The following is a 26,886-nucleotide window of genomic DNA, read 5'->3' on the forward strand; positions in this document are numbered from 1 at the left end:
AGCGCTAACTTTAAATATGTAGGACCTTGGAATATCTTGTGAGACAATATCTCCAGGCTAAGAAATTTATATTATTTTGGGATAACAAGTAGGTTGTGACTTTATGTAAATAAAATAAGTTATGAGATATGGTGGGTATCAAAGGAAGTATAGTACAATAAGTTTTGACTTTTTATGGTACTAAGAATTATTCAAAGAGAATGACATTCAATGAAATCTTTTGTGTTAGAGCGTGATAGGTTCATGGTCTTGATGAAAGTAAGATTTGGTAAAAGAATAATCATTTGAGGTAACGATTAGGTTATAATTTTCGGGATTTAAGTCAATAAGCTATAGATCGATATTGAGTTAAGTTGCAATATTTTATATGGGTTTTAATTTTGAGATAGTAATTGAGATAATTTCAAGATAGAAAAAAAAAATCAGTAGTAAATCGATTATATTCAGTGCCGACTTGATTCAACTCACTTCAGTAGATTTCGATGCCATATTAGGGATGAACTGATTATCTAAGAGCCATGCAATAGTAGATTGCCAGAGTAAGAATGTCAAACTCTGAACCTCGAACCAAGAAGAAATAAGGTACCATGGCAACGCCAAGGAACAGAAATACATTTTTTTCTGTTTCCCAGACTTGGAAAGCCATAATATCGGGCGAAAAAAAATTACCTAGCAATGGTAAACAAAGTGCAAGAGTAGATGAGCTGAAGTTGGAAGATATTCTAGTAATACGAAAATTTTCGAGCGTTTTTCCAGAAAGGCTTCTTGGAATGGTCTTGGACGGTGAAGTAGAGTTCGAGATAAATTTGGTACCGGTGATGCACCAATCTCCAATTCACTGTACCGAACTGCTTCAGATGAACTCAAGGAGCTAAAAGAACAAGTCTAAGAGTTGTTAGACAAAAAGCATATTATGTCAAATGCATCTCATTAGGGAGCTACAGTCCTATTTGGCGTCACTTATTTGTCTTACTCATATTCAAATGCGACATTGCATGGCGTCCACCTCAAAAGACTGGAATAACTAGGTGATTGATCAAAAGGGAAGACCCCATTCATTATTTTAAACTATTGAGGATTGATTAATTGTTTTTTATTAGTGTAATAGAATTGCGCATAACTTTTCACAAACTTCGTTAATACTAATTAATAATCATTTCAGCAGTTAATGAGAAAATCCAATGTCTGCAAGTATGGAGTTGTTCAAATGGCCGGCCAATAGGAAACATTCATTTTTTATGATGTAATGTTTTGTGCGTTTCACAGAAACAGAGAATGTCCTAAAAAGTAAAATGAATCGATTGATCCCTCGTATCCAAACGCTATCACCCTGGATTGTTTATATTTTCTTAAAATGTCTTCCCTGTGAAATACTTATCACTTGTCAGGTGTCATCGTTATGATGTGCTAAAGTTTTTCATGCAGTTTCATGTGCAATATTCGTGTCAAGTTTTAAAAAATCGAAGTGACGACTTTAAATTCAAGATTATGTTGTCGTCCATTGGAAAGTGAAAGCTGATAGTTTTTAGTATGAAATACGATAAAACAAATGAACACCACCAGGGATCTTGTTTGTGCATTACTTGTTGATAAAAAAAATAAACAAGATCGTCAACTTAATATATAACTGGTGATTTTATTGATGCAGTGTTTCGGATGTAAATGCACAAGTGAGTTTTTAGGCATTTATGCATGACAAATATAAAAATAGAACATAATATAATAAAACAGTGAGGACAAAAAATGCAAGGAAAATTAACGAAGTTTCCAAGATAAAAAGAGTGCAGAATTTTCTTGCTTTACTGCACGTTATTAAAACTTTATACTTCACAAGATAGGATTAAAACTCACAGCCTTTTCTCAAGAATTAAAAGTAAAAACTCACATCCTATTTCGACACAAAAGAAAAAAAAACATCGAAAAGGTAAATGACCACATGGTACAGAATAGTGAGCAAATGAAATAATTGCTGTGGTATATACACGAAAAAATGACGCAAAGCAACCAATAAGGAACTAACTATATGTATACTTCTCAGTGAAGTAAAAGTAAAAAAAAAATGAGAGATTGGAGGAATGACAGGAGAAAGTCCAGCTGTGACTCTTTTACTTTCTAATTCCTGTCTTACGGTGTGTTTCAAGAGTCTGCCTTCCATTCCTGGGAAGATAATGACCTTGACGGGTTCCATTAACAGTTTTTCCAGATGGTGATGGTCCTGATTTTGGTATCATGGTCCTGATAGACACAGTCAAGAAAATTAAATTTATCACAATTTTGAACAGATAAACCACGGATAAGTATCAAGAATCCAAGATGTCAATATGATGATGATTACCTGATTTCTGGATTTATGACTTGTTTTTTATCAGGTTTCTGAACTCTTGAATCAATGCCATTACTGAAGTTACCGAGTTTAGAATGATTGAACTGCCAGAGCAAATCTGGCTCAGATGAATCACTTGTTTCAGCGTCAACCACTTGCAAATCATCAGCAGTATTGACGACAAACTGGTTTTTGGAAGAGAATAGATCATGTGTTTCTCAGGGTAAAATTTGGAAGAATACAAGACATCAGACATGTTAACACTGTTGGTTTCCCAACGTCCAATGATTTCTTCAGCTCCATAATTAGGATCTAGCCTGTTTACCATGAGTTTGTCCACCCACTCACCAGATCCCAATTCTCTATCATCTTCCCCATTGTTTTGGTGAGGGCTGCAGACTGGAGGCCAGGGAGGGGAATTTCCAAGCAGTTTCATCTAAGTCCAGGCTTTGCCTTTTTTGCCTGGGTGAAGAATTGCCCCGGACCTGTCCATTCAGCAGATTTTGATTATTAAAACCAGAATAACAGATTTTGAAAAAGTGTATTCTGCAAAATGCATTCTCTGTAGCGGTAAGATGCTCGATTAGTGTTTAATGGAGATTTTTTAGGTTAAATAATACAAACCTTGCCATAGCAAAGTGAGAATGCTAACAAAAGTATATTCGTTTAGTTACCATTATATTGCCCACATCTTCCATCAGTCTCCCAAGGCCATTTGGCGACTGCATGCTAACAAAATTTGGTTGAAAGGATGATGGCTGCATGCCTCATGGACTGCCAGGTAGCTTTTGCTGCATTGAAACTGGTTCTCCTTCTTTCCTTGCCAAGACAGCTTTCAAGTTGGCAATCTATCACAAAAATATTGTTTTGAGCTATTGACTTTTCAATAGTTTGAAAACTCAAGAAGCTAACAGATGGGAAAGAAAGTGGATAATTAGAGTAACGACCTGTTCCTTTAACTCTTTAACATATACAGAATCTTTATTTACTCTAGCGGCACCAAGCTCAACAGTAGCAACACGCTCAGCAAATTTGAGTGTACTAACGGTCTCTCCAGTAGCATCAGGTTCAGGACTCATGTGAACAAACATTAGGGTCTTTGCTTGCCCTCCTGTATAGAATGAAGCCATTACTTTGAAGAAAAGAGAAAGGTGAAAATTTGTAAGATCGAGGGATTTATACTTGGTACTTACCAAGTGAATCTTGAAGCAATTGAGTGAGTTTGCTGTTTCTATAGGGGACATGCACATTCTTCTGGGCGAGAGAGGAAATCACATCGCCTAACGCAGAAAGATATTTATTAATATGCTGTGCCTCTCTGAGTCTATCCCCAGTTACTTCTGATTTATCAACTCTCTCACTGCCAGCCAAATCAACTAGATGCATGCAACCACGAAGAATAGTTCCAGAAGTCAAATCTTTTCCTTGAACATGAACTGTCAAACAGCTGCAATAATAAAATGTTAGATTAAAACTCATTTAAAAAGCATAAGTTTGTTAGATTAAAACTCCCTTAAATAGCATGATTTTGGTTTCAATTAGTCACCTGTGAGAACGAATGCTACGGTCGTTGAGTGCAGTTGCGCACCAACTGCACGATTTCTTTGTCCAGTGGTCATCAGATCAAGAACATCAAATTTTGATGAGACACGAACTAAGCTGGCATCTGGCACGCTAAAACCAGTTTGAGAATTGTTACGAATTTCTAATGTATGCTTAGTTGAGGAATCCTTGTATAGCAAGGTTGAGAGAGTTTCTCAAGATAGAACTGAAAGTCACGTACATCACCACCACAATATTGAAACTCTAGTCCATGATGTTCTCGCATAAAATAAAGTTTGAAAATTCTTCCAATCACAATACTAAATAAAAGGTTTTGAAAAGGATATCTTTTGCTTAGGCTTTCAGTGAGTAGATCTCTAACTTGCTCATTGTATATCTCAATCATCTGAACCGACACATTATAGCAGAAAGTATCCTTTCTTTGTTCTGCAAGTAGGAACAAATCATTTAAAGCCCTGTAATTCACTCCTTGATCATGCTCTGTGAGATCCTTGGGTCCACTCTGTTAAAGCATGAGAAATAATCGTTGGGTGTATTTAATTTTGAGCAAAAACAGGTTGCAGTAACTCATTATTTTAACAAATAATTTGCTTTATCTCTGACCATAGTATATGTTTTTCCAGACCCAGTTTGTCCAAAGGCAAAAATGCAAACGTTGTAACCATCAAGTATTGATCTTATTAGTTGTTGTGTGTCTGAAAAAACTTGCTCTGCAGAACAGAAAGAAAATTGTGAAGATGTTCTTTAATACTTAAAATAAAACTTACATCAAGTGTTACAGTAACTGACTGACGAACCTTGAGTTGCAGATGGACCAAATACTTCGTTGAAGTGGAACGATTTTCGCCCTTTTCCATTCTTTGCTAAAGAGTTCACTGTAATACTTCCTTCTTCTATTTGTTCCACACTACTCAACGAGTTGAACTGGCCCGGCAAAAAAGGTCTCACACGACAATATACTCTAATATTTCCTGATAGAGTTTGAATTTTCAACATTAACATAAAGATAAATTCAAAAGCAGGACTTCGAGAAAATTACCATACCCTTTAGGTCCTGGACTTTATTATAGAGCTTCCGGTTTTCCTCAAGGACTCTATGATAACCAGAAGCAGCTTGAGCTAACCCATGAATATGAAGGCCTTTGATTCAACCAAAATGAAAAATCTCAGAAAAGATAGATAAACCTCCTCTAATTTCTCATCCCTATATTCCCCGAAATGAAATATGTAAACATATCAAGAAACCAGAAGTTTCCAAATTCTCACCAAGATTTTGCATTTCTTCATGGAATTTCATCTGCATAAACTGCATACCAGCTTTTGTAGTAGAAAGATTTTGCTTCAGCATCTAAAGAGAGGAAAAAAATGAACATGGCAACCTTTATATTTAAAAAAAGATACGCAAAAGCTAATAAGAGGTATGTCAACTTCCATAATTCTTTACCTTAATGTCCTTTTGCTGATGGTCAACAATCACTTTCTGCTTTGCAAATTTACTTTCAGATTCCTCACCATGAATTTTGTTAATTTGTGGCATATCATCTTTCTTTAGCGATGTTGGTTTCTTCTGTTCCATCTTATGAGTTAAATAGTAAAAAATGTATCAGTAGAGCAAAAATACAACAGTTTTTACGGGAGAAAGGGTAACAAACTACCTTCATACTGGATGGAGTACTTTTTAGTACAGATTTATCGCCATAAGAAATAGTGGAGTCTTTAAGGTTAACCTTCCTCTGATAGAAACACAAACATACAAGAGACAGACAGAAGTGAGATCCTCTAAAGCAATATTTGTGTGTTTCAAGATGCAATAATTTCAAATAATTATCACTTATCAGAAATGTGAATAAATTATTACCAAGTAAATTAATTGTAAATCATAACAATGTGTAAGTGACTAAGGCACTATAAAGAAAATAAGCCTATACCAATTCAATTTGGCTTGCAATATGATGCTCAAACTCCTCCACAACCTTACTTAATACGGATTCAACAAGCTGCAAAATCAAAAAATAAAATAATGACTTATTAGAATAAGGTATTAATAACATTATAAATTATTACCACAGTATGTCAAGATTCAAATAGAAATATGTAACTAGAATTTAGAAAATTATATAAAGAAATAATCGCGATTTACATGATAGTTTTTCCTATTACATAAAATACGAGAAACAAAACATGATGACTGAATTTGTCCAAGTTCCAACTTTTTGGAACCTCTAATGGAAATACAATTTTTAGGTTGTGGAATATATTACAGTTCGCTATAAACTTGCATATTTGCACTCACGTTTGGAACTTCTTCAGGCTTCTTATCCAATAAAATTGCTCGAACGAGAATACCCAAGGAAGAACTAGGCTGCAAGATAAAAATGGAGAAAACACGAAAATCATGTTTAGTTACTCGGGATAAAATGTCCTCTTCAACAACAGCATACTTACCATTCTATTTACTTCTGCATCACTACCTACACCATTCAAGGATTTCTCATTTGTTAACATGCACCTTGATAGAGAGCTTGTGAATGGCTCGGGGTTTTTGCGAACAAGTTGCTTTCCAGATTCAGTAGGTTTAACATTTCCACCGAACTTCCAAACCCCATTTCCTCCTGTCAGTTTCCATTCACTATAGGACTTCAGTCCCAACACACAATTCACGATTCTTGACGATTTTCCTCCCTGAAAATTCCGAATATTCTCATATTGTCAATGTCGCAGCTTTTCAATAATTAATTATATCCTACTCACATAAAATTGAATTTGGTAGCAAATTATTATGGACACATGAAGCCATCCTTCTTCTAATTCAATAAGGAAGTAACTGCTGTCCCCTTCCCTTATATTTGTCAGAAATTCAACACTAGCATCCACATTTACCGGCTCGAGGTCAGAGGCCTCAAAAGTAGGCATCCCCATCTCTTGCACCGCTACAAGAAAGTTCCTTGCGTTTTCAAAATACAGGTAAGCAGACAATGCAGCACCATCTGGTATAAGAGCAGAGTCACATGGACTTTCAACAACCTGAAACCAAACTATAAAGATCAAGATTGATTCTTTATGATAAATAAAGGCTGCAATGATGCACATGAAGAAGGTGTGATGTGTGATAATTAAAGGCTGCTATATATATATATATATATATATATATATATATATAGAGAGAGAGAGAGAGAGAGAGAGAGAGAGAGCTCATTGTAAATCTTTTATATACCTTTTGCACTGCTCCAGGCTGAAGTTTATTTAGTGCTGTGCAGAGAAGTATTCCACTTCTTAAACCAAGCCTAAATTCTTCTTCTGAAGGTTCTGAGGGTAAATCTTTTGCACCCACTACTCCAACCACTTTTCGTAGCCACGCAGCTGCTTCATATCTTCTTATTGCTGCACATGCAGAGATTCATTACCTGCGGTTGATCCCTTTTAAAATTTATTAAAAAAAAAATCAATATACTAATAAGTATCTTTAAGCATTTAAACTTGATTTAAGACACTGAAAAGTCAAGTTTACTCTACACTACAAATCATCATCCGAAACAAATGAATCTATATATATATATATATATATATATATATATATATATATATATATATATATATATATATATATATATATATATATATATATATACTAGATAAATGCACGTGCGTTGCACGTTGAGAAATAAAATAATTTTTATATGATAATTTTATATAAATATGTTTAAATTATTTTTGAAATAAGAATAACTTTTAATAGATAAATAATTAATTATTTGGTTACAATCGAAATCATCACATTTTTTGTCTTTGATTTGAAGACTTCTTGAAATTTTTTTGTGTCCGTCAGTTTTATCTTCTTATCTCTTTTTTTTGTACTCGGCAATTGATTCTTCATCTCGAATCTCTATTTCATCTGCGTCTTCATGGATCTTCATGTTTTTGTTGATGTTTATTTCATTTGATTTTTCTATCTTTGGTGCTACACTGCCTTGTTTAGTTGTCTTGATAATCTTCCGAGATCTCCGTTTCTTGATATTGACATTTGTTGTTGGATAATTGTCATATATCTCAATAGCTTCTGCCACAATTTTTAACATTTCATCATGTTTTTCCACTGAATTATCCAACTTGAACAAGAATGTGTGGAGCTTGGAGCTTGGTTGATTTAGCGAATCTTTATATGGATTATTTGGTAAATTCTGCATTGAAAATTTTTTATTGTTAGATGCAATATTTATGTAGATATAAAATCATTTGTTTGTTTTATCTTATATATGGTTATGAATTTGAATGAAATCTTCAATAGAACATCCAACAAAAGACGCTGCAACTTTTCCAAATAATGTTATTGTTGCGATCTCATTCTCATCTTCAATTGTGATTGTTATTCTATACATGTAACATAAAGAAGTAAAGTAATGATCATATTTTTTTTATTGTGATCTAAAACTTGGGTTGTGTATTGGTAATTTGTTTTTACATAAAAACGATTTGAATTCTTTTTATTTCTCTTTTTTCTATTCATTTGATGTACATAAGAGTAATTATTACACATAAAAACTAATTTAAACTCATTTTGATTCTTTTGAAGTGTTTTTTTATTGTACCAAACAATTATTTGTGTTTGTCATGCATAGGGTTTTACAATTTGGCAAATTGACAGGCACGTCAATGCAATCCTCATTATGTTCACCATTTGCTTAGTATAGGGCTTTGCACGATAAATCACAATTATAATAAATAAATATTGCGTCGTGGGTAACAAATATAACTTTTTACATAAATATTAAGCAATATTCGAACTAAAAGATAAATCTTTCACTATCATTCGGTTTTGTTAGGTTAAACGTGCAAGAGTGAGAGTAGCATTGAGATGAGTGAACTCCAGTGAAGTTTTCGTGAGTTACGCTGCTGACATTGTGTCGCTTATTTTAAATTTCATTAAAGATATAATTTTTAAAAAAAAACTGTAAATTTCATTCCAAAAATAAAATTTCATTTTTCTTCAATTATTATAAAATTCATTAATATCTGAAAACGAACAAAAAAAAAGACATTTATTTATTAATATTATTTAACGAAAATAACGACATAAATGTAAACTGACACAATTTTATTATAGTTTTCAATTTTATTAGTCGTGTTTATTTAAGTTATTAATGGATATTAATTTACTCAAGTTTAAAATAAAAATTGCATAAAAACTCCTACGAGGCTGTTTCACAGGAACATGTCTCATATCCTACCCTAATCATGAAAAATCATTGTTTTTTCACTCAAAAAATTGACCGGTGACCCATCTGAAAGATATATCATTGAGACCGGCTCACATAAAACCAATTCAAAAATTGGAGAACTATAAAAATTCATAAAAAAAAAAAAGAGAAGTCAAACAAAAAGAATCATTTTTAAAATAAGGATATAATTCATTTTGTGAAAAAATATATTGTAAATTTTATTATTCTTCTATTCATTTTAAATTATATTAAAGATATATTTTTTAAAACAAATAAAGTATAAATTTCATTTCAAAAAATGGTGGCTAAATTTAATTTTGTTCAATTTTATTTAGAATTAATTGATAGTTGGGAAAAAAACAAACAATAGAATATATATTTATTATTATTATTTCAAATTTTATTAAAGATATTATTTTTTAAAAAAATGATGTGTAAATTTCATTCCAAAAAATGAATGCTTAATTTAAATTTCATTCTAAAAACTGGTGGCTAAAATTTATTTCTCTTCAATTTATTTTAGAATATATTAAATAATAGATGGAAAAAAACAAACAAGCGAAGAGAAGTATATTAATTATTATTATTTACGTTATTCATAGATGTTAATTTATTTAAGTTAAAAATAAAATTGACACAGAAACTCCTATGAGGTTGTTTCACGAGTGAATTTTGTGAAACATGCCTCATATCTGACTTGAATCGTGAAAAAAAGTATTTTTTTCACTCCTGAAATAACTGGGTCAGCCCCTCTCAGAACTATATAAATGTCTCATATAAATAGAGTACAAATTTCATCACAAAAAATGAAGACTAAATTCATTTATCTTCAATTTATTTTAAATTACATTAATTAATAGATGAAAAACATATAAAACCAAAAATAATAATAATAATGGAGTGCAAATTTCATCAATAAAATGAAGGCTAAATTTCATTTTTCTTCAATTTATTTTAAATTTTATTAATTAATTAATATATGAAAATAAAACAAAAAATAAACATGTATTACTGAAGAATGAAGGCTGATGCTAAATTTTATTTTATTTTTATTTTTCTTCAATTTAGTTTAGATTCAATTAATTAATAGATTAGAAAAGACTAAAATTCATTTCTCTTCAATTTATTTTAATTTCATTTTTCTTCAATTTATGTAAATTCACAATTCACATTTACACACTCCATATTTAATTTTATTTTAAATTTCATTAATTAATAGATGAAGAACATGAAAAACAACAAAAAAAAAATTAAACATTCATATATAGATATAGATATAGAATAGATATATTTTAAATTTTATTAATTAATAGATGAAAAACATTGAAAACAACAAAAAAATTAAATATGTAGTGTGTAAATGAAGATAAGGACATTTTTGTAAATTCACAATTCACATTCATATATTTATATAGATATAGATATAAAGATCGTATGTTTACAAAACGGGGAAAGAAAAAAGTAGAACCCAACGCACAATCACAAATTCACTCCTTGTTCAGACTATAGAGTACGTAAAATTTGGAATCTGATCGAAAAACATAGAATTAGACTACAGAGAATTAGACTTCATCGAGGTCTCGAGCTCTCGCAAATTATAGATGCAACATAATTTCCAGGTAAAACCAAAAAAAAAAAAAACAGAATTTCACTAGAAAACAAAAAAATCCCCATGATCATGGATGAGCTCACTATCCCTGACACATCTCAAGTCTAAATGAAAGACAGGTCCGTCAAGGACCCAATTAATCTCCTATCAATATCAGGTTTAACATGGGTGTATTCAACCTAGAGATTTAACGACTTTTAATGACTTTTTTTAATAAGAGACTTTTGTGGATTTGACAGACATTTGTAGAATCTCACAGATTTCTAAACAGAATTCCATATACTCCTGTAGACTTTTTGCAAGACTTTTGTAGACTTTTGTTAACTTTTTCATATGAAAATCCATAACTCTTGTAATATTTTTATGCGAGTATATTCAACCTAGACTCTTCATTTGAAATATTATTATTATTATTATTAATGTAAATAAAATTTATTTAAAATGTAAATAGATTTTATTTGTGAAAACAAATAATGAATCACTAGTCAATTTAGAACTCAAAATTGAACTTCTTGATCCTAACCAATTCAACATAAATTATTAATTAATCAAAAAATTTAGAATATATAACAATTTCTTTTTGTGAATATTAGATTAAAAAATCAAAATAGTATGACAATTTGATAAAATTTCAACAGTAGTTTATGAAATAAATGTCAGAATTTTTCTCAAAATCATGTTTTTCACGTATATATAAACATGATATATAATATGCGGAAGCTTAAATCGAGTTACCTCCGGCAATTGAAAATTTTGATTTCTCTGTTTTTCTTCTCGGTTGAAGCCTTCTAAGCACTCCACCCTCTCAATAGATGGTGTATATTTCTTTATGAGGTGTGTGTGCTTAGGGACCTCAATCGTCTCTATTTATAGGCATCTCATACCATCAACGAGAAAAATAAGGAGTCTGAATATTAGAAGAAGAAACATGTACGTATCTCAATTTCTGAAGTTGAGCACGTTTGTCAAAAGTTTTCGTCAAAAGTTGTAGGCAATGACCGTCGTCATTTCCTACACGTCTGTTCTTCTTCCTTTCTGATATGTGTCATATTTTTCTTACATTCTCCCACTTGACACATATATCTCATGTACCATAGGAGAAAACAAAATACATGAATCATGGCGATAGATCATCTTAAAACGAATATTATCTTCCATGTATTACAATGCATTATGTCTATCAAATCTGTATAACTTAATGAATAAACCCAATGTTTATTCGAAGTCCGACTTTATTGATATTTCTCGAATAACTGAATGTGTGCACAACATATAAGAGAATATATCACATCATAGTTTCATTAATTTGTTCTTACAACAAATATTACATAAAGGAACCAAGTCCCATTCTTTCTGTATGATCCTTAAATTTCAATGGTGGCATGCCCTTAGTCAAAGGATCCGCAATCATCAATTCAGTACTAATGTGCTCGATAAGTAACTTCTTATCTTTAACACGTTCTCTTATGGCTAAATACTTAATGTCGATGTGCTTGCTTCGACTACCACTTTTGTTATTTTTAGCCATAAAAACAGCAGCTGAATTGTCACAATATATTCTTAATGGCCTAGATATAGAATCCATAATTCTAAGTCCTGAAATGAAACTCTTCAACCATACACCATGTGAGGTTGCCTCAAAACAAGCTACGAACTCAGCTTACATAGTGGAAGTAGCAGTCAATGTCTGCTTTGCACTTCTCCAAGATACAGCTCCACCAGCTAGCATGAAAATATATCCTAAAGTGGATTTTCTTGAGTCAATGCAGCCAGCGTAGTCTGAATCAGAGTAGCCAATTACTTCCAAATTTTCAGTTCGTCTGAACATAAGCTTATAATCTTTGGTCCCTTGAAGGTACCTCATGACTTTTTTTGCAGCTTTCCAGTGGTCTAAACCTGGATTACTCTGATATCTTCCCAACATCCCAACAATAAATGCAATGTCAGGTCTAGTGCAAACCTGAGCATACATTACGCTTCCGACAGCAGAAGCATAAGGAATGTTTTTCATTTGTTCCCGCTCTAGATCATTCTTTGGGCATTGGCTTAAATTGAATTTATCGCCTTTCACAACGGAAGCTATACTTGGTGAACAATCTTTCATCCGATATCTCTCTAAAACTTTGTTTATATAGGTTTCTTGAGACAGACCTATAATACCTCGAATTCGGCCTCTATGTATCTTAATGCCAATGACATAAGATGCATCCCCCATATTCTTCATATCAAAGTTTTTAGAGAGGAATTGTTTCACCTCATATAACAGACCCTTATCATTGGTTGCAAGTAATATATCATCCACATATAGAATAAGGAAACAAATCTTGCTCCCACTGACCTTCTGGTATATATATTGATCCATGGGGTTCTCAACGAATCCGAATGAAGAGATAACATCATGAAATTTTAAATACCATTGACGAGAGGCTTGTTTCAATCCATATATAGATTTCTTAAGCTTACAAACAAATTGCTCACCATTACTAGAGAAGAATCCTTCAGGTTGTTTCATATAAACCTCTTCCTCTAGTTCTCCATTGAGAAAAGCTGTTTTCACATCTATTTGTTGTAAATCTAAGTCAAAATGTGCAACTAATGCTAGAATGATACGAAGAGAATCTTTCTTAGATACAGGAGAAAAATCTCCTTGTAGTCGATTTCTTCCTGCTGAGTGAATCTTTTAGCAACGAGTCTTGATTTATACCTTTCAATGTTGCCTAATGAGTCTTTCTTTGTTTTGAAGACCCATTTACATCCAATGGCTCTTACACCATCAGGCAACTTACCAAGATCCCAGACTCCATTAACTGCCACAGAATTCATCTCTTCTTTCATAGCATTAAACCATAGTTTTGACTCATTACAACTCATGGCTTGTGAAAACGTTTCAGGATCATTTTCGGCTCCGATGTTAAAGTCCGATTCTTGTAAATACACAACATAATCACTAGATATTGCTGATCTTCTTATCTAGTAGATCTCCTTAGGTTGTTTGGTTGATCAACAATTTCTTGTTGTTCTTCATTAACAACTTGATCCACTGGATTTTCGTCAGCAATTTGTGGAACTTCAGTAACTGGTTGTCTAACACCTATTTGGTCTTGAGAGGTGTGAATAACGACCAATCTGTCATTTGAATAAGAGGGTTGTTCATTAATGTGATCATTCTCAAGAATTATGTCATTTGAATGATCACTCCCACTAATCAAATCATTTTCAAGAAATTTTGCATTTCTTGATTCCACAATTCTAGTGTTGTGAGATGGAAAATAGAATCTGTACCTTTTGGATTTTTCGGCATACCCAATGAAATATCCACTTATAGTTCTTGGGTCCAGTTTCTTTTCATGTGGGTTGTAAACTCTTATTTATGAAGGACAACCCCAAACGCGTATATGTTGCAAACTCGGTTTCCAACCTTTAAATAACTCAAATGACGTCTTTGGGACAGCCTTAGTTGGAACTCGGTTTAATATATACTTAGCTGTCTTAAGAGCTTCAGTCCACAAAGATTTAGGAAGTTTAGAGCTACTAAACATGCTCCTCACCATGTCCAATAATGTTCGGTTTCTCCTCTCAGCTATGCCATTCTGGTCCGGAGAACCAGGCATAGTATATTGGGCAACAATCCCATGTTCCTGGAGAAACTTAGCAAACGGACCAGGTGCTTGTCCATTCTCAGTGTATCTACCGTAATATTCTCCACATCTATCAGTTCTCACAATCTTAATATGTTTTCCACATTGCTTCTCCACTTCAGCCTTAAAAACCTTAAAGGCTTCTAGTGCTTCGTTTTTGTTATGAAGCATGTAGATATACATGTATCGTGAGTAATCATCAATGAAAGAGATGAAGTATTTCGAACTTTGCATGTACATATCTGGACAACAAATATCTGAATGTATGATTTCTAATATTTATGTACTCCTCTTGGCACCTTTTTTAGACTTATTGGTCTGCTTTCCCTTATTGCAGTCCACACAAGTCTCAAAATCAGTAAAATTTAAAGTATTGAGTACTCCATCATTTACTTACCTTTTAATTCTCTCTATGGAGATGTGTCCCAATCTCCTGTGCCACAATATAGAAGAATCTTCATTTATAACACATCTTTTAATACCTCCTTGAACATGCATAGTGGTGTTATTATTTTGTAAAGAAATAGAGAAAATACCATCAACCATTGTACTATTTCCAATAAGATTTGATTTATAAAACAAATTTATTGATTTATCCAAAAACTGAAAGGAATAACCAAAAGGTACAAGTTTTGATAGTGAAATTAAATTCATAGAAAAACTAGGAACATAAAAGGTCTTTTCCAATTTTAAAATATAACCACTATTCAACGCTAGGCAGCAAGTCCCAATAGCCTCCACATGCGAAGACATCTTGTTTCCTGAATAGATGCTCCGCTCATTTTCTATTGGTTTCCTTAGGTTTTGCATACCCTGCAAGGTATTTGTAACATGGATTGTAGAACCAGAATCAATCCAACATGTGTTATAAATCATATCAACCATATTAGATTCATAACAGACAAATGAAGTAGGAATACCTTACTTTTCAAGCCAGTCCTTAAATTTATTCCAATCCTTCTTAATGTGTCCCGTCTTTTTACAGAAGAAACACTTGGATTCTTTCTTGATGTCAGGTTGGGGTGGAATTATTCCTTTCCCTTTTCCCTTGACTTTGACTTGCTTTTTATACTTTCCTTGTGTGGTCATAAAAATATTATCACTTGTTTCCATCAACAACATTCCTTCCTCTTGAACACACATGGTCATTAATTCATTAATCGACCATTTATCCTTATGTGTGTTGTAGGAAATTTTGAAGGGTCCATATTGTTGTGGAAGAGTGCATAAAATGTAGTGCACAAGAAAAGTTTCAGACATTTCCACTTCAAGTGTCTTTAGCCGAGCCGCTATATCCCGCATTTTCATTATGTGCTCTCGCACACGTCTCACACTGATGAGCCTTAATGAAGAGAATTCCATAATTAGGGTGCTTGCAAGAGCCTTATCTGAAGATTGAAACTGTCCATCAGTAGCCTTCAGTAATTCTTTGACATTATTATGTTGATCGACAGAACCACGCATACCAGCAGAGATTTTGGTCTTTATGAACATTACACAGAGTCGATTAGATCGCTCTCATTTTTCATAAAGATCCACATCATCCGGAATGCTGTTTTCAGTAATAGCAGATGGTTCGTCTTTCCGTATAACATAATCAATATCCATCCACCCTAATTGAAGAAGAATTCTTTCTTTCCAAATTTTATAATTATCCCCCTTTAGATCGGGAATGTCACATTTCATATCAGAAAAAGTCGCAGGTTGCATAACTGCACAAAATATCATATGCTTAAAATTTTGAGACAATATCATGTTTTACCAATGTAATTCATGTTTTAAAAATCTAGTGACATAAAATTTGTCTGTGGGCTAAATTTTAATTCAATAAGATTTTTCTGTAACTTTATGATAAAACTATCAAAATATATTTTCCTTAACTCCTGTGGGTAAATTAAGAAAAATATAATTTGATATTTTAACCTAATTAGTTATATAAATATAATAAAAATCCATGTGAGGTAAATTTTATTATTTTTATATAATTAATTACAATTGATGTCCATTATGTGATCCAAACCCACTTAATGCATAATTTTTCATAATTAAGGATGCTGTGACTGGACAAAATTTTGGCTTTACTTAATGTTTTATATAATAATTATTTCGCAATCAACACTTTCCAAGAGTGCTCCCAGAAAGATAGGCAGTGCTAAGGCCCTTTAAATACCCAACTCCTAGACAGCGCAATGTTCATCAGGGAGACCAGTGGCTAGTCAAGGCAGTTTAAACCGACCTATGAAGAACTCCCTCAGATCATGTTTTCTTACGTCACCTTATAATTATTATTCAACTTAATTATCCACATTTATGTGAATCTTTATAAGCCAAAAGTTTTTCATTAAATAACTTTATATTCACATTTTTACTTAATATGAACAAATACATTCTCCATCAGTTTTTCTCTTCCATCAGAGTAGTGATAAAGTGAGGATCACATAAAAATGTGGGCTCCTCATCAGTTTTTCTATTTTATCAGAGTAGTGATAAAGTGAGAATTATTTGTTCATTTGTGAATATCTGAAATATTTTATTATATTCACATCTTACATGATATGTTCATTTTAAATTATAAACAACTTAATATAATTTAATATGAACACAATGTGAATATTGATGTACCAATTATTTTTCAATATTATTTGCATTTTAAATTTCAAAATAAATGCAAACATAATATTAAATTTGCATGTAAGCATGTATACATCAAACTCTTTATACACAATATTTGACATTATATCTAACATGTAAAAATAATTTCTAAACATATATTAGAAATTACGTTGAATTTGAAATTATTTTAATGTGTACAAATTATTTAACCAAATGCTATATGTATACTGAATTATACATATAACTTAATTACATCTTAATTATTTATTTTTTATTATTATTATTAAAAACAATAAAATAAATAAATAAATAATATTATATCTATATCTATATATATATATATATATATATATATATATATATATATATATTAACCGAGACATGCACCAATCAATCATGAGGGTCCCGCATTTATTATTATTATTTTTTAATCAATCATGCGGGTCCCGCATTTATTATTAATTTTTTAAAAAAAATTAATAATAAATAAAATTTTGAATTGATATCCGACAGTCTGCCATTGAATTAAATTTGTGGGTCTTTCAAATTCAATGTTGTATTGCATGATTGATTAACATAATCGAGATTCATGCCACAACTCTTCTTCTTCAAGCTTTCTGCGTATCGTTCCAAACTTTCTCCCAATTTTTTTTTTTTTTTTCATCTCGTAAAAATTTCAGAAAGCAAATCTCCCATTTTTTAATTTCAAAGAAGAACTTCAAGTTCAAGATGCTACCGAGAACAAATTTTCAGGTAAGTTTCTTACGCAAATTTCATAAATTGAAAAATGAATTTTCAAGGTAGAGGTATCACGGCTCTGATACCAAATGTCATAATTTTTCTCAAAATCATGTTTTGCACGTATATATAAACATGATATATAATATGCGGAAGCTTAAATCGAGTTACCTCCGGCCATTGAAAATTTTGATTTCTCTGCTTTTCTTCTCGGTTGAAGCCTTCTAAGCACTCCACCCTCTCAATAGATGGTGTATATTTCTTTATGAGGTGTGTGTGCTTAGGGACCTCAATCGTCTCTATTTATAGGCATCTCATACCATCAACGAGAAAAATAGGGAGTCTGAATATTAGAAGAAGAAACATGTACGTATCTCAATTTCTGAAGTTGAGCACGTTTGTCAAAAGTTTTCGTCAAAAGTTGTAGGCAATGGCCGTCGCCATTTCCTACACGTCTGTTCTTCTTCTTTTCTGATATGTGTCATATTTTTCTTACAATAAAATCTAACTTATATCGACAATATGATCAACATCGCTCCACATTTGATTTGCTATAGCATCTCTCCATGCATTAGCATTTGTCCGTTGTTGTTCTTGTGTATCGAATAATTCACCAAAGTTGTCATCTTCGTAAACTTGTTCTGATGAAAATGGTGGAACTTCAATCTCGGTTTCAACTTGAAATTCATCAGAACGACACTCCTTGCGAAAAAAATTGTGTAATGCAGCACAAGCCAATACAATCTCTGTCTGTGTTGTATATTTAAACGGAGGAGCAGTTTTGAATAATTTGAACCGCGATTTAAATATGCCAAATAACCTTTCAATTACGTTCCTCAAAGAAGCATGACGGAGATTGAACAACTCTTTTGCATCTTCAGGGTGGCGACCTTGGCCAGTGAAATCTTGGAGATGATAACACACACCACGAAAAGGAGCCAAGAATTGACGTCGATTTGGATATCCACCATCCACTAAAAAGAATTTACCTATCAAACCATATTTTGTAGGATCAAGTAACTAATGTATAGAATCTATAATCCTAAAAAATAAAAATAAATTAAATAAGCTAATAGCATTAAAAAATAACATTGTGTCACTTTAAGCCTGTTATTTCTTGATAAAGCATCTGTCAATACGTTTGAATCATGTGCAGATCCCTCCCATCCACTGAGCACATATATGAATTCTAAATCAAAGTTACATACTGCTAAAACATTTTGAGAAATCGTCCCATGACGATTACGATAACTATTAGTATCACGCCCAAACACCGTGACAGGAATATGAGTGCCATCAATAGCTCCAATGCAATCCTATAACAACAATATAATAATAATTACAACAACATCAATAACAAAAACAACAAAAAGAATTTCATTACTTACTTTGAAATAAGGATAAAATCTTGTACTCTCTCTTATTTTTTCGGGCACTGCAGATCCAGGTTTGACCATCATATCTGCTGCAATGCTATTTAATGCTTTCAATACCTTGTTGAAGTTTTGGCTTGTATTGTAGTGTGATCGTTCAAAGGTTTTACGAATTAAGCAATATCGGGTATTATGACCAACAACGAGTAAAAATACGACCAGGAATTAGGTTTGTGTGCATCGAATTATTCTCAATAGGATTTGTGTGAATGTGTAGACAAAATCGTGAAATTATATAGATTTATGATAAATAATCATGATCAAACTGACAAGGAAAAAAGAAAAATGAAAAACCATAATAATTGATAAGTCAACTTGAATTTGTACAACAACAAAAAAAAAAATCATGACTGAAGAAGGGAATAATACCTTTGAAGGAAATTGTGCAGAGGAAGAAGAGCGGCCGCCGATATGGGGTGCAAAAATTTGTTGATAAAAGTCTACCAAAATCTCTAGGGTGAGTAGAAGAGAATTTTTATTTCTAATTGTTGTACCTAGTGTTTTAAATTTTGTACATAAAGAAATCTATAAGAATCATGGAAAATCTATGGAAATTTTGGATGCTTATAGATTTTCATAGAGTCTTCAAAAATCAAATTTGAATACCACTTTACTTTTAACAACTCTACAAATCCTAATTTGGATACCCCAAAACTTTTATAGAATCTACAAAAATCCATGTGGAATACCTCTAGATTTCTAAAATACGTGAAAGTCATCAAAATAATTAAATTTCCTAGATTGAATATACCCCCATAAGTGTTTAGTTGATTCAGTCACTATATCGTTTTCAGCAGCACCCTTAGCTGCTCCCTATATATCCTCAGTCTCTGACTTGAGCGTCGGAGGAGCTATGCCAGGACACCCTCCTGACTCCCTCCTAACGATCTTATTTGTGATTTCAGACTCGGGACAATTTTAAAATATGTGTCTATATTAGTGACATTTGTTAGAATCGGACCCTAAATTTCCCGTAAATAGCAGCAGGGTTTTGGATTCCTCCCGTGTTTATATGCAAGGCAAGTCCGCGCAGGTGAAATTTTGCGATAGAAGGGACCCGATCTATGTTCGGGTGGATCCGAATACCCGTGGACTGCCGCGTAGTTATAGTCAACTACCGCTACTTTTTCTTCTTCACCGCCCACGAAAGCAACACAAATATTAATGTGTGTTTTTAATTAAAAAAATAAAACGGAATCCGAACTGGGTGAGTATCCAGTAAATCCCAAGCCTCACTGCAACCGTATTGCCGTATTGGGTTCCGAAAATAAGTTGTTCAGAGAATCGAACTTATGTGCATCAATTTATTTTATCATTTTGGACGTTCCAACCGTCTGTTAATGTATTGTAGTAGTCTCTTGTAAAACGATCTCATAGATTTTTATTCGTGAGACAAATTTACCCAATTTTCAATTGATCGACCAAATAAAGATAATTAGTCTATCCAACAATCTATTTTCTAATAATTTCATTATTTGCAATCAATGAGAATTAAATACATGACATTAATTATCGTATATCGTAAGAACGAGCACTTATAGTTTGCCCAAAACTTTCGTTCCTACACTGTCATAATCTCTTCAGAGGGTCGAGCATCACAAAAACCATTTAACAGTGAATCTTTACTTGTATTAACAATTATAAAATGATTTTACTTTTTTAGATGAGATCTGGAACAATATTTGGAGGATTGCTGGTAAAATAAATATGATGTAACTCGGCTTTTGAATTAATTTGCACCCAAAGAATACTTCAAACTAAAACATAATAGCAATCCCTGGGCAACAAAAGCACACTAAAATATCATTATGAATTTTGTATATCTAAGTGATATATTTGGCAACAAAATATGTATAATACAATGATAAAGAATCGAACTAATCACTGATAGCTACAAATAAAATAACATTGAAAAGATGGCGATGAGTATAAACGAGGATGAATCAATTTTATAAGAATCGCTGGGAAGCATTGTTGGCAGCGAGCATTCCTCCCCATTGAAGTAAACTTTTGTGGGGAAGCCATCTCCTTGGCTTACTTCAATACCCTGTGTCTGTTTCTTGGTAAAAGATATCACCGATTGTTGAGTGCCCGGAACCGGTGGATCTTTTCTGGGGTTCGATCCGTTTCTTTCGGCAATCAAGTAGTTTTTTCCCGGGAGCCCCTGTAGAAACAGCGTGGTGTTGGCATTAGGAAGGGCTTTTCCATCTATGGAGTAAACCTTTTCAAATCCAGGCATGGCTTTATCCAGTTCAGCTGCGGCATACCAATCTGCGATATCGCTTTCCCCCCAGTTAAAAAGCGTGATTCTTGAAGTCCATCCATCTCTGAAATCGCTGAGCAAGTGCCAGTTTATGCTGACTCCACAATTATCTCCACAAGGCAATGGATTTGGGACGTCCCGGCTTTTCAAACTCGCAAATTCTTTGGCCATCCTAGTTCTGTTATCAAATGGGACTAAAAGGGCTTCTGATGGGAGGAGGAGTGGCGGCTCAGTGGCGCTGCAGACGTTGTTGGAGTTGCTAGCATTGTTGTTTCCGCAGCCACAGGCGCAAGTGTTGCATGGAATGATGGAATCGTTGAAAAAGGAAGAGAATGACACGCAACACTTCGGCTTCTTTGAATTTAACCTGGTGATGTTGCAGGTGACTTGCCAGCTGGCGACGGTTGATGTTGTGGAGGGTAATCCACTCGGGTCGGGGAAATGGTTGGGGATGACCCGGATTGGCTGCCCGCACTGGTAATCAGGCCCGACCGTGCTGTTGATTTTCCAGTTCCGTGGAGGTGTGAGGTGAGTGCTATTGAGGTTTGGTGGCATCTTGTAGACTTGCATCTGAAAGGCCGATTTGGATCTTCTCAAGTCCATAAAAGGCGAAAGAATGGTCCCGTTTCGACAACAGAAAGGAATCAATCCAAAATTCGTGTCGTTAGTCCTAGAAAGAGGGAGATCCATGATTGTAGGGGTTCGGTCACAACTCAAAACCTTGGAGAAATCGAAATTCTGGTAGAAGTTGCCCTGATCACCAAATATACAGTCACCAGCATCAACAACTTTAGGATAAGCCCCTCTCATGGAATTGATGAATTCCCCTTCCATCCAATCCCACTTCAGGTTCCAGTTATCGAGCCTACCAAAGGGGTTTTGGTTTGATATTGTGACATGTACCCAGTAGTATGATTCATAAGTACTCGTCACATCGTACATGATTGAGAGATCACCATTTTGCAGTTGCGAGAAATCTTGGTCGAATGTGCTGTTTTGGTTTGAGTTCAAGTCGGGGATACAGCAAATACCAGTCTCGTTGCCTGCAAAACAACATATTGCAGCTTAATCAGATTGAACACTTCATCATTAATAAGAAAAAGATGGTATTAATAATTTGAAACCTCGAGTAGAAGGATTTAAGCAAGAATAGCCATCATTAGCAAGACTAATACTATGGGGCATGGGAACAGCTGGAGCCCTCACTCCAAACTGAGTGCCGACCAAATCGATCCGCACTTCCATTTGAGTAACATCTCCTGCAGTTTGAATGGCTGAATTGAGATCAGTCACGGAAGAACCCGACAAAATGGTACCATTGCCAACGTTGGCCGGCAGAGCTGTGCCATCAGCAAGCACCCCACCATTAGCAGATACCAAGATTTCATTGTGCTGGAAGCCCACAAAAACTCGCCAGTTGTTGAGTTTGTTGGGCCCGTTGTTGCGGACAAACAAGGTGGATACGAAGCGATACGGCTGGTGGGTGGGGTCAGATGGGTATAGGATGGGAGAGATTTCACTCCCGGTTTCGTAACGGTAAGTAAGCAAGACGCCGTTGCACACTGCAGGTTGAGAAAGAGAAAGGGGAAGTACAGAAAAGATGGAGAAAATTGAAAGTGTTATGGAGAAGCTGGGAATGATATGAAAAGAGATGGCCATTACAACAAGAAGAGATGTAGTTGAGTAAATGATGATTATTTGGGGATAATAAATATGAAAGATAAGTGACCTTAGCTTGGTTTGAAGGAAACATTACCATAGCATAGGAAAATAAGTTTGAAATGTTCTTGCAGACCACACATTTTTTTATGTTTGATTAAGCAAATGCCGGCTTTGAATGGTGCTGCTGCTGCTGCTGCTGTGCAACACAGAGAATCGGTCTACGTTGTCGATTTCCTTCATTGTCCAGTTCTTGCATTAAACTTTCCTTCTGAATTTAATAATACCATTTTGTCTTGTGTGTGGTCGCACACATTCAGCTTGATTGGTTGATATTAAAATTGATTATGTAAAATATTTCAATAGTATTAACTTCCAATATAAATGTCGACGCAGTATTTTGTTGATAGAATGGATTATACCTATCGTTAATTTTCTTGTATAAGCTACCATAAAATTCTTTTGCATATAACTACTATACAATTGTATTTAAAATTTTATAATAATCTTGAAAAAGTATTTTAGATAATGTAAGAAATTAAATTGCTATTGCAACAATGATGCAATAGTTTCATAAATTTCGGACCCTGTAATTTGGAGGAAAATTCCTGATTCGATCTCATTTGTTGAGGTCACTCCTAGTTCAGTCTCAAATAAATTTAATATGCTAATATATATATATATATATATATATATATATATATATATATATATATATATATATATATATATGAACATGGACTGATCCAAGAACTAGAATTAGAGGAAATTGAACAAGGTCTGTTGACAACATATCAAAACTATAATCTAACATATCTAACATATACCACTTCAAATGTGAATTTTCTTATATATCCTTGTTCATTTAAGTTGGCCAATTAAATTATTAGGTTATCTTAAGGGTTTTTTTTTTGTAATTCATTGTCCATCTTAAATAAATTTGGACATCAATACACATTCCTCTTTATTTCTTAAATTTTATGCCAAAAAATTATTTTTTTACATTTTTTTGTTCATTTAAATTAGAAAATTAAATTAATATGTCTTTTTAAGGTTTTTTTGTGATTTATTGTCCATCTTAGATTGATTTAGACATTAATTCACATTCTTCTTTATTTTCTAAATTTTATTTATTTACATTTCTTAGTCAATTTTTGTGATTCATTGCACATCTTTAATATATTTGGATATAAATGCACATTCTTCTTCTTTTTTTTCTCTAAATTTTAAACTAAATTTATGATATAATCTTTTAAAAAAATTAATCAATATAATCCTTATAATAAATATAAATTATATTGATAGTTTATTATCATTTGTTATATATTAAAATTTTACATAAATTTTTTTTAACTAAGTATTACATATTATTTTATTTATATATATTTTTTATTATATATATTTATTTGAGTGGTATTATGTTAAAATTTTATTTCTCTTAAATTATTAATCACCAATATTAATTTATAAATGATTGATTCTGATATAAAATTATTTATCTATAATATGTATTTTAAAAAAACATAAAAATTAAATAAAGTGTTAAAAGTTAGCAAAAGCAAAAGTGATATTTACCTTAATAACAAGTTTAATAAATTTTGTTTAAACATTATTATGATAATTTAGTAAATTAAGAGATTTTATTTGACGTTTGTCTATGTGTATTCTATTTAAGTAAATTTTAGTTTTGATTTTGATAAAATTCACTATTCTCTTAATTTTATTTTTATTGTTTTTTTCATTTTGAATGATATTTGAATGAAAAATATTTTTGTTGATTTATCATTTAAGAGAGATGTATTATGTCGCGGATTGAAAAATGTCATATAAATAAGTTAATATTTATGATTTATTGTCATGATCATGTGTGATGCACGTGGGTGATTAATAATGAAATATATACTAACAAGATTTAAATAATTTTTAAAATCGTTTGAATAACATCTTGTTTATGAATCTTTATTGATCTAAATATATCAAAACATAATAAATAAAAATACATCGTAACGATAAATCAAATATATTCACATATATAACATTTTTCAATTTGCATGATTATAACATAACGATAGCTTTCTCAAATTAACAAAGATAATTTTCATCAAAATATCATTCACAATGGAAACAATAAAAATAAAATTAAAAGAATAGTAAATTTTTCTAAAACCAAAATCACAATGTATTTAAATGAAGTTCATATAGTGACTGTCAAATAAAATTCTCTTACTTAACTAAATTATCATAATGATGTTAAAATAAAACTCAGAAACTTGTTATTAATTTAAATATCAATTGTGTTTTTGTTAACTTTTAACTCTTTGTGAATTTTGTTTAACTTTTTTTTAGAATAGATATTACACATCAACTCAAATATTTTAAACTGTATAGTAGCTCGCTCAATCGTCATGATTCGATCAATGTATCCAACAAGGACAATTATTGCAGTCCAACAATATCAATGATTACACTATTTGTAATATATGATAATTGATCTCATGACTTTGACTCTTATATATACCAATTGTAGGACATGTATTTGTCGTTTTACCAAAAGTTATAACAAGAGTAACGATGCAACATTAACTAAAATCTTTTAAAATCGTAAAACAATTCAAACGTCACATTTTGATTGTTATACCTTACACAAATAATTATTACACCTAACAATATGATATAGTTGTTATTTTACATTATAGATATCATGTTTATATATACGTGCAGAAACATGATTTTTGAGAAAAAATTCTGACATTTGGTATCAGAGCCGTGATACCTCTGCCTTGAAATTTTGTTTTCTGAAAATCCGATATCATGAAATTTTGAAAATTTCTTTCTGAAATTTGTTTAAGAAGCTTGAAAATCGGATATCATAAACTTTAAGAAATTGATTTCTGAAAGTTTACGTAAGAAATTTGAAGTCGGACATAATAATATTCAGAAAATTACCTGAGAATTTTGTTCTCGGTTGCATCTTGGAGTTCTTCTTTGAAGTCTTGAAGATTATAATTGAGTCTTAAATTTTTATATGAAATAAGAAATTTTTTTCGGGAGGAAAGTTGCAGAAAACTTTCGGAGATTATGAAGATGAAGTGCATGATTCAATCATGCATTTGAATTCAATTATCGTTCATGTATAATTATTGCATGCGGAGCCCACACCATTTAATTTTACAATTCATTTGATAAACCATTTTTTGTTCGTATGAATGAATGTTAGTAAAGTATGAAAGTGACCATATATTTTTTATTATTATTATTTAAAAAAATTTAATTAATGTGGACCCACAATTAATGTTGCGGGACCCACATATTTGACAAAATTTGTCAATTTACGTTAAAGTTTTTTTTAATTATTATTATTAAATTTATAATAATAGTAATTAAAAAATAAATAATGATTAATGTGTTATTAAGTTATATGTATAATACGTATGACATTTGGTCAAATAATTTGTACACATTAATTTAATTTCAAGTCCGACGCAATTTTCAATACAAGTTTAGAAATTATTTTTGCACCTTTTTGCAGTTGCGCCGTCGCCTCCGCCGTCAGAATTCCAACCATCTTCCCTGCCGCCTCCAACTGAGTTTCTGCTCTGAAACCCTAGGCAGCTATTCACCCAACTAAGTATAAATCGTGGTTTTGGTACAACGCATAAACGCTTCACCGATATTATAGAAGCGTTTATGCGTTGTACCAAAACCACGATTTATGCTTAGTTGGGTGAATAGCTGCCTAGGGTTTCAGAGCAGAAACTCAGCTGGAGGCAGCAGGGCGAGATGGTTGGAATTCTGACGACGGAGGCGACGGCGCAATTGCAAGAAAGAATT

At 32.4% G+C, this 26,886-nt stretch overlaps 2 protein-coding genes and 1 pseudogene across 3 annotated transcripts; all 3 read right to left on the bottom strand.

The window, feature by feature from the left end:
• Positions 1 to 1,755: 1,755 nt before the first annotated feature.
• On the bottom strand, positions 1,756 to 7,283 carry LOC140829572 (kinesin-like protein KIN-14I; annotated as a pseudogene).
• Positions 7,284 to 15,867: 8,584 nt separating this feature from the next.
• On the bottom strand, positions 15,868 to 19,157 carry LOC140829573 (uncharacterized). Its single transcript, XM_073192887.1, has 4 exons — positions 19,089 to 19,157; positions 18,791 to 19,016; positions 18,210 to 18,689; positions 15,868 to 16,061 (listed from the first exon to the last, which is right to left on the bottom strand). Exons 1-4 carry the CDS (start codon positions 19,155 to 19,157, stop codon positions 15,868 to 15,870), a joined length of 969 nt encoding a protein of 322 aa, XP_073048988.1.
• On the bottom strand, positions 17,572 to 26,291 carry LOC140830389 (COBRA-like protein 7). Of its 2 annotated transcripts, XM_073193661.1 has the most exons (3): positions 26,002 to 26,291; positions 22,521 to 22,655; positions 17,572 to 22,439 (listed from the first exon to the last, which is right to left on the bottom strand). In XM_073193661.1, exons 1-3 carry the CDS (start codon positions 26,024 to 26,026, stop codon positions 21,025 to 21,027), a joined length of 1,575 nt encoding a protein of 524 aa, XP_073049762.1. In that variant the 5' UTR covers positions 26,027 to 26,291; the 3' UTR covers positions 17,572 to 21,024. The 2 variants fall into 2 exon arrangements, with proteins under 2 accessions (XP_073049762.1, XP_073049761.1); XM_073193660.1 differs by lacking the exon at positions 26,002 to 26,291 and having other exon boundaries at positions 22,521 to 23,266.
• Positions 26,292 to 26,886: the final 595 nt, after the last annotated feature.

The sequence above is a fragment of the Primulina eburnea genome, chromosome 4, assembly GCF_022965805.1.
Source record: "Primulina eburnea isolate SZY01 chromosome 4, ASM2296580v1, whole genome shotgun sequence".
NCBI classification, from domain to species: Eukaryota; Viridiplantae; Streptophyta; class Magnoliopsida; order Lamiales; family Gesneriaceae; genus Primulina; species Primulina eburnea.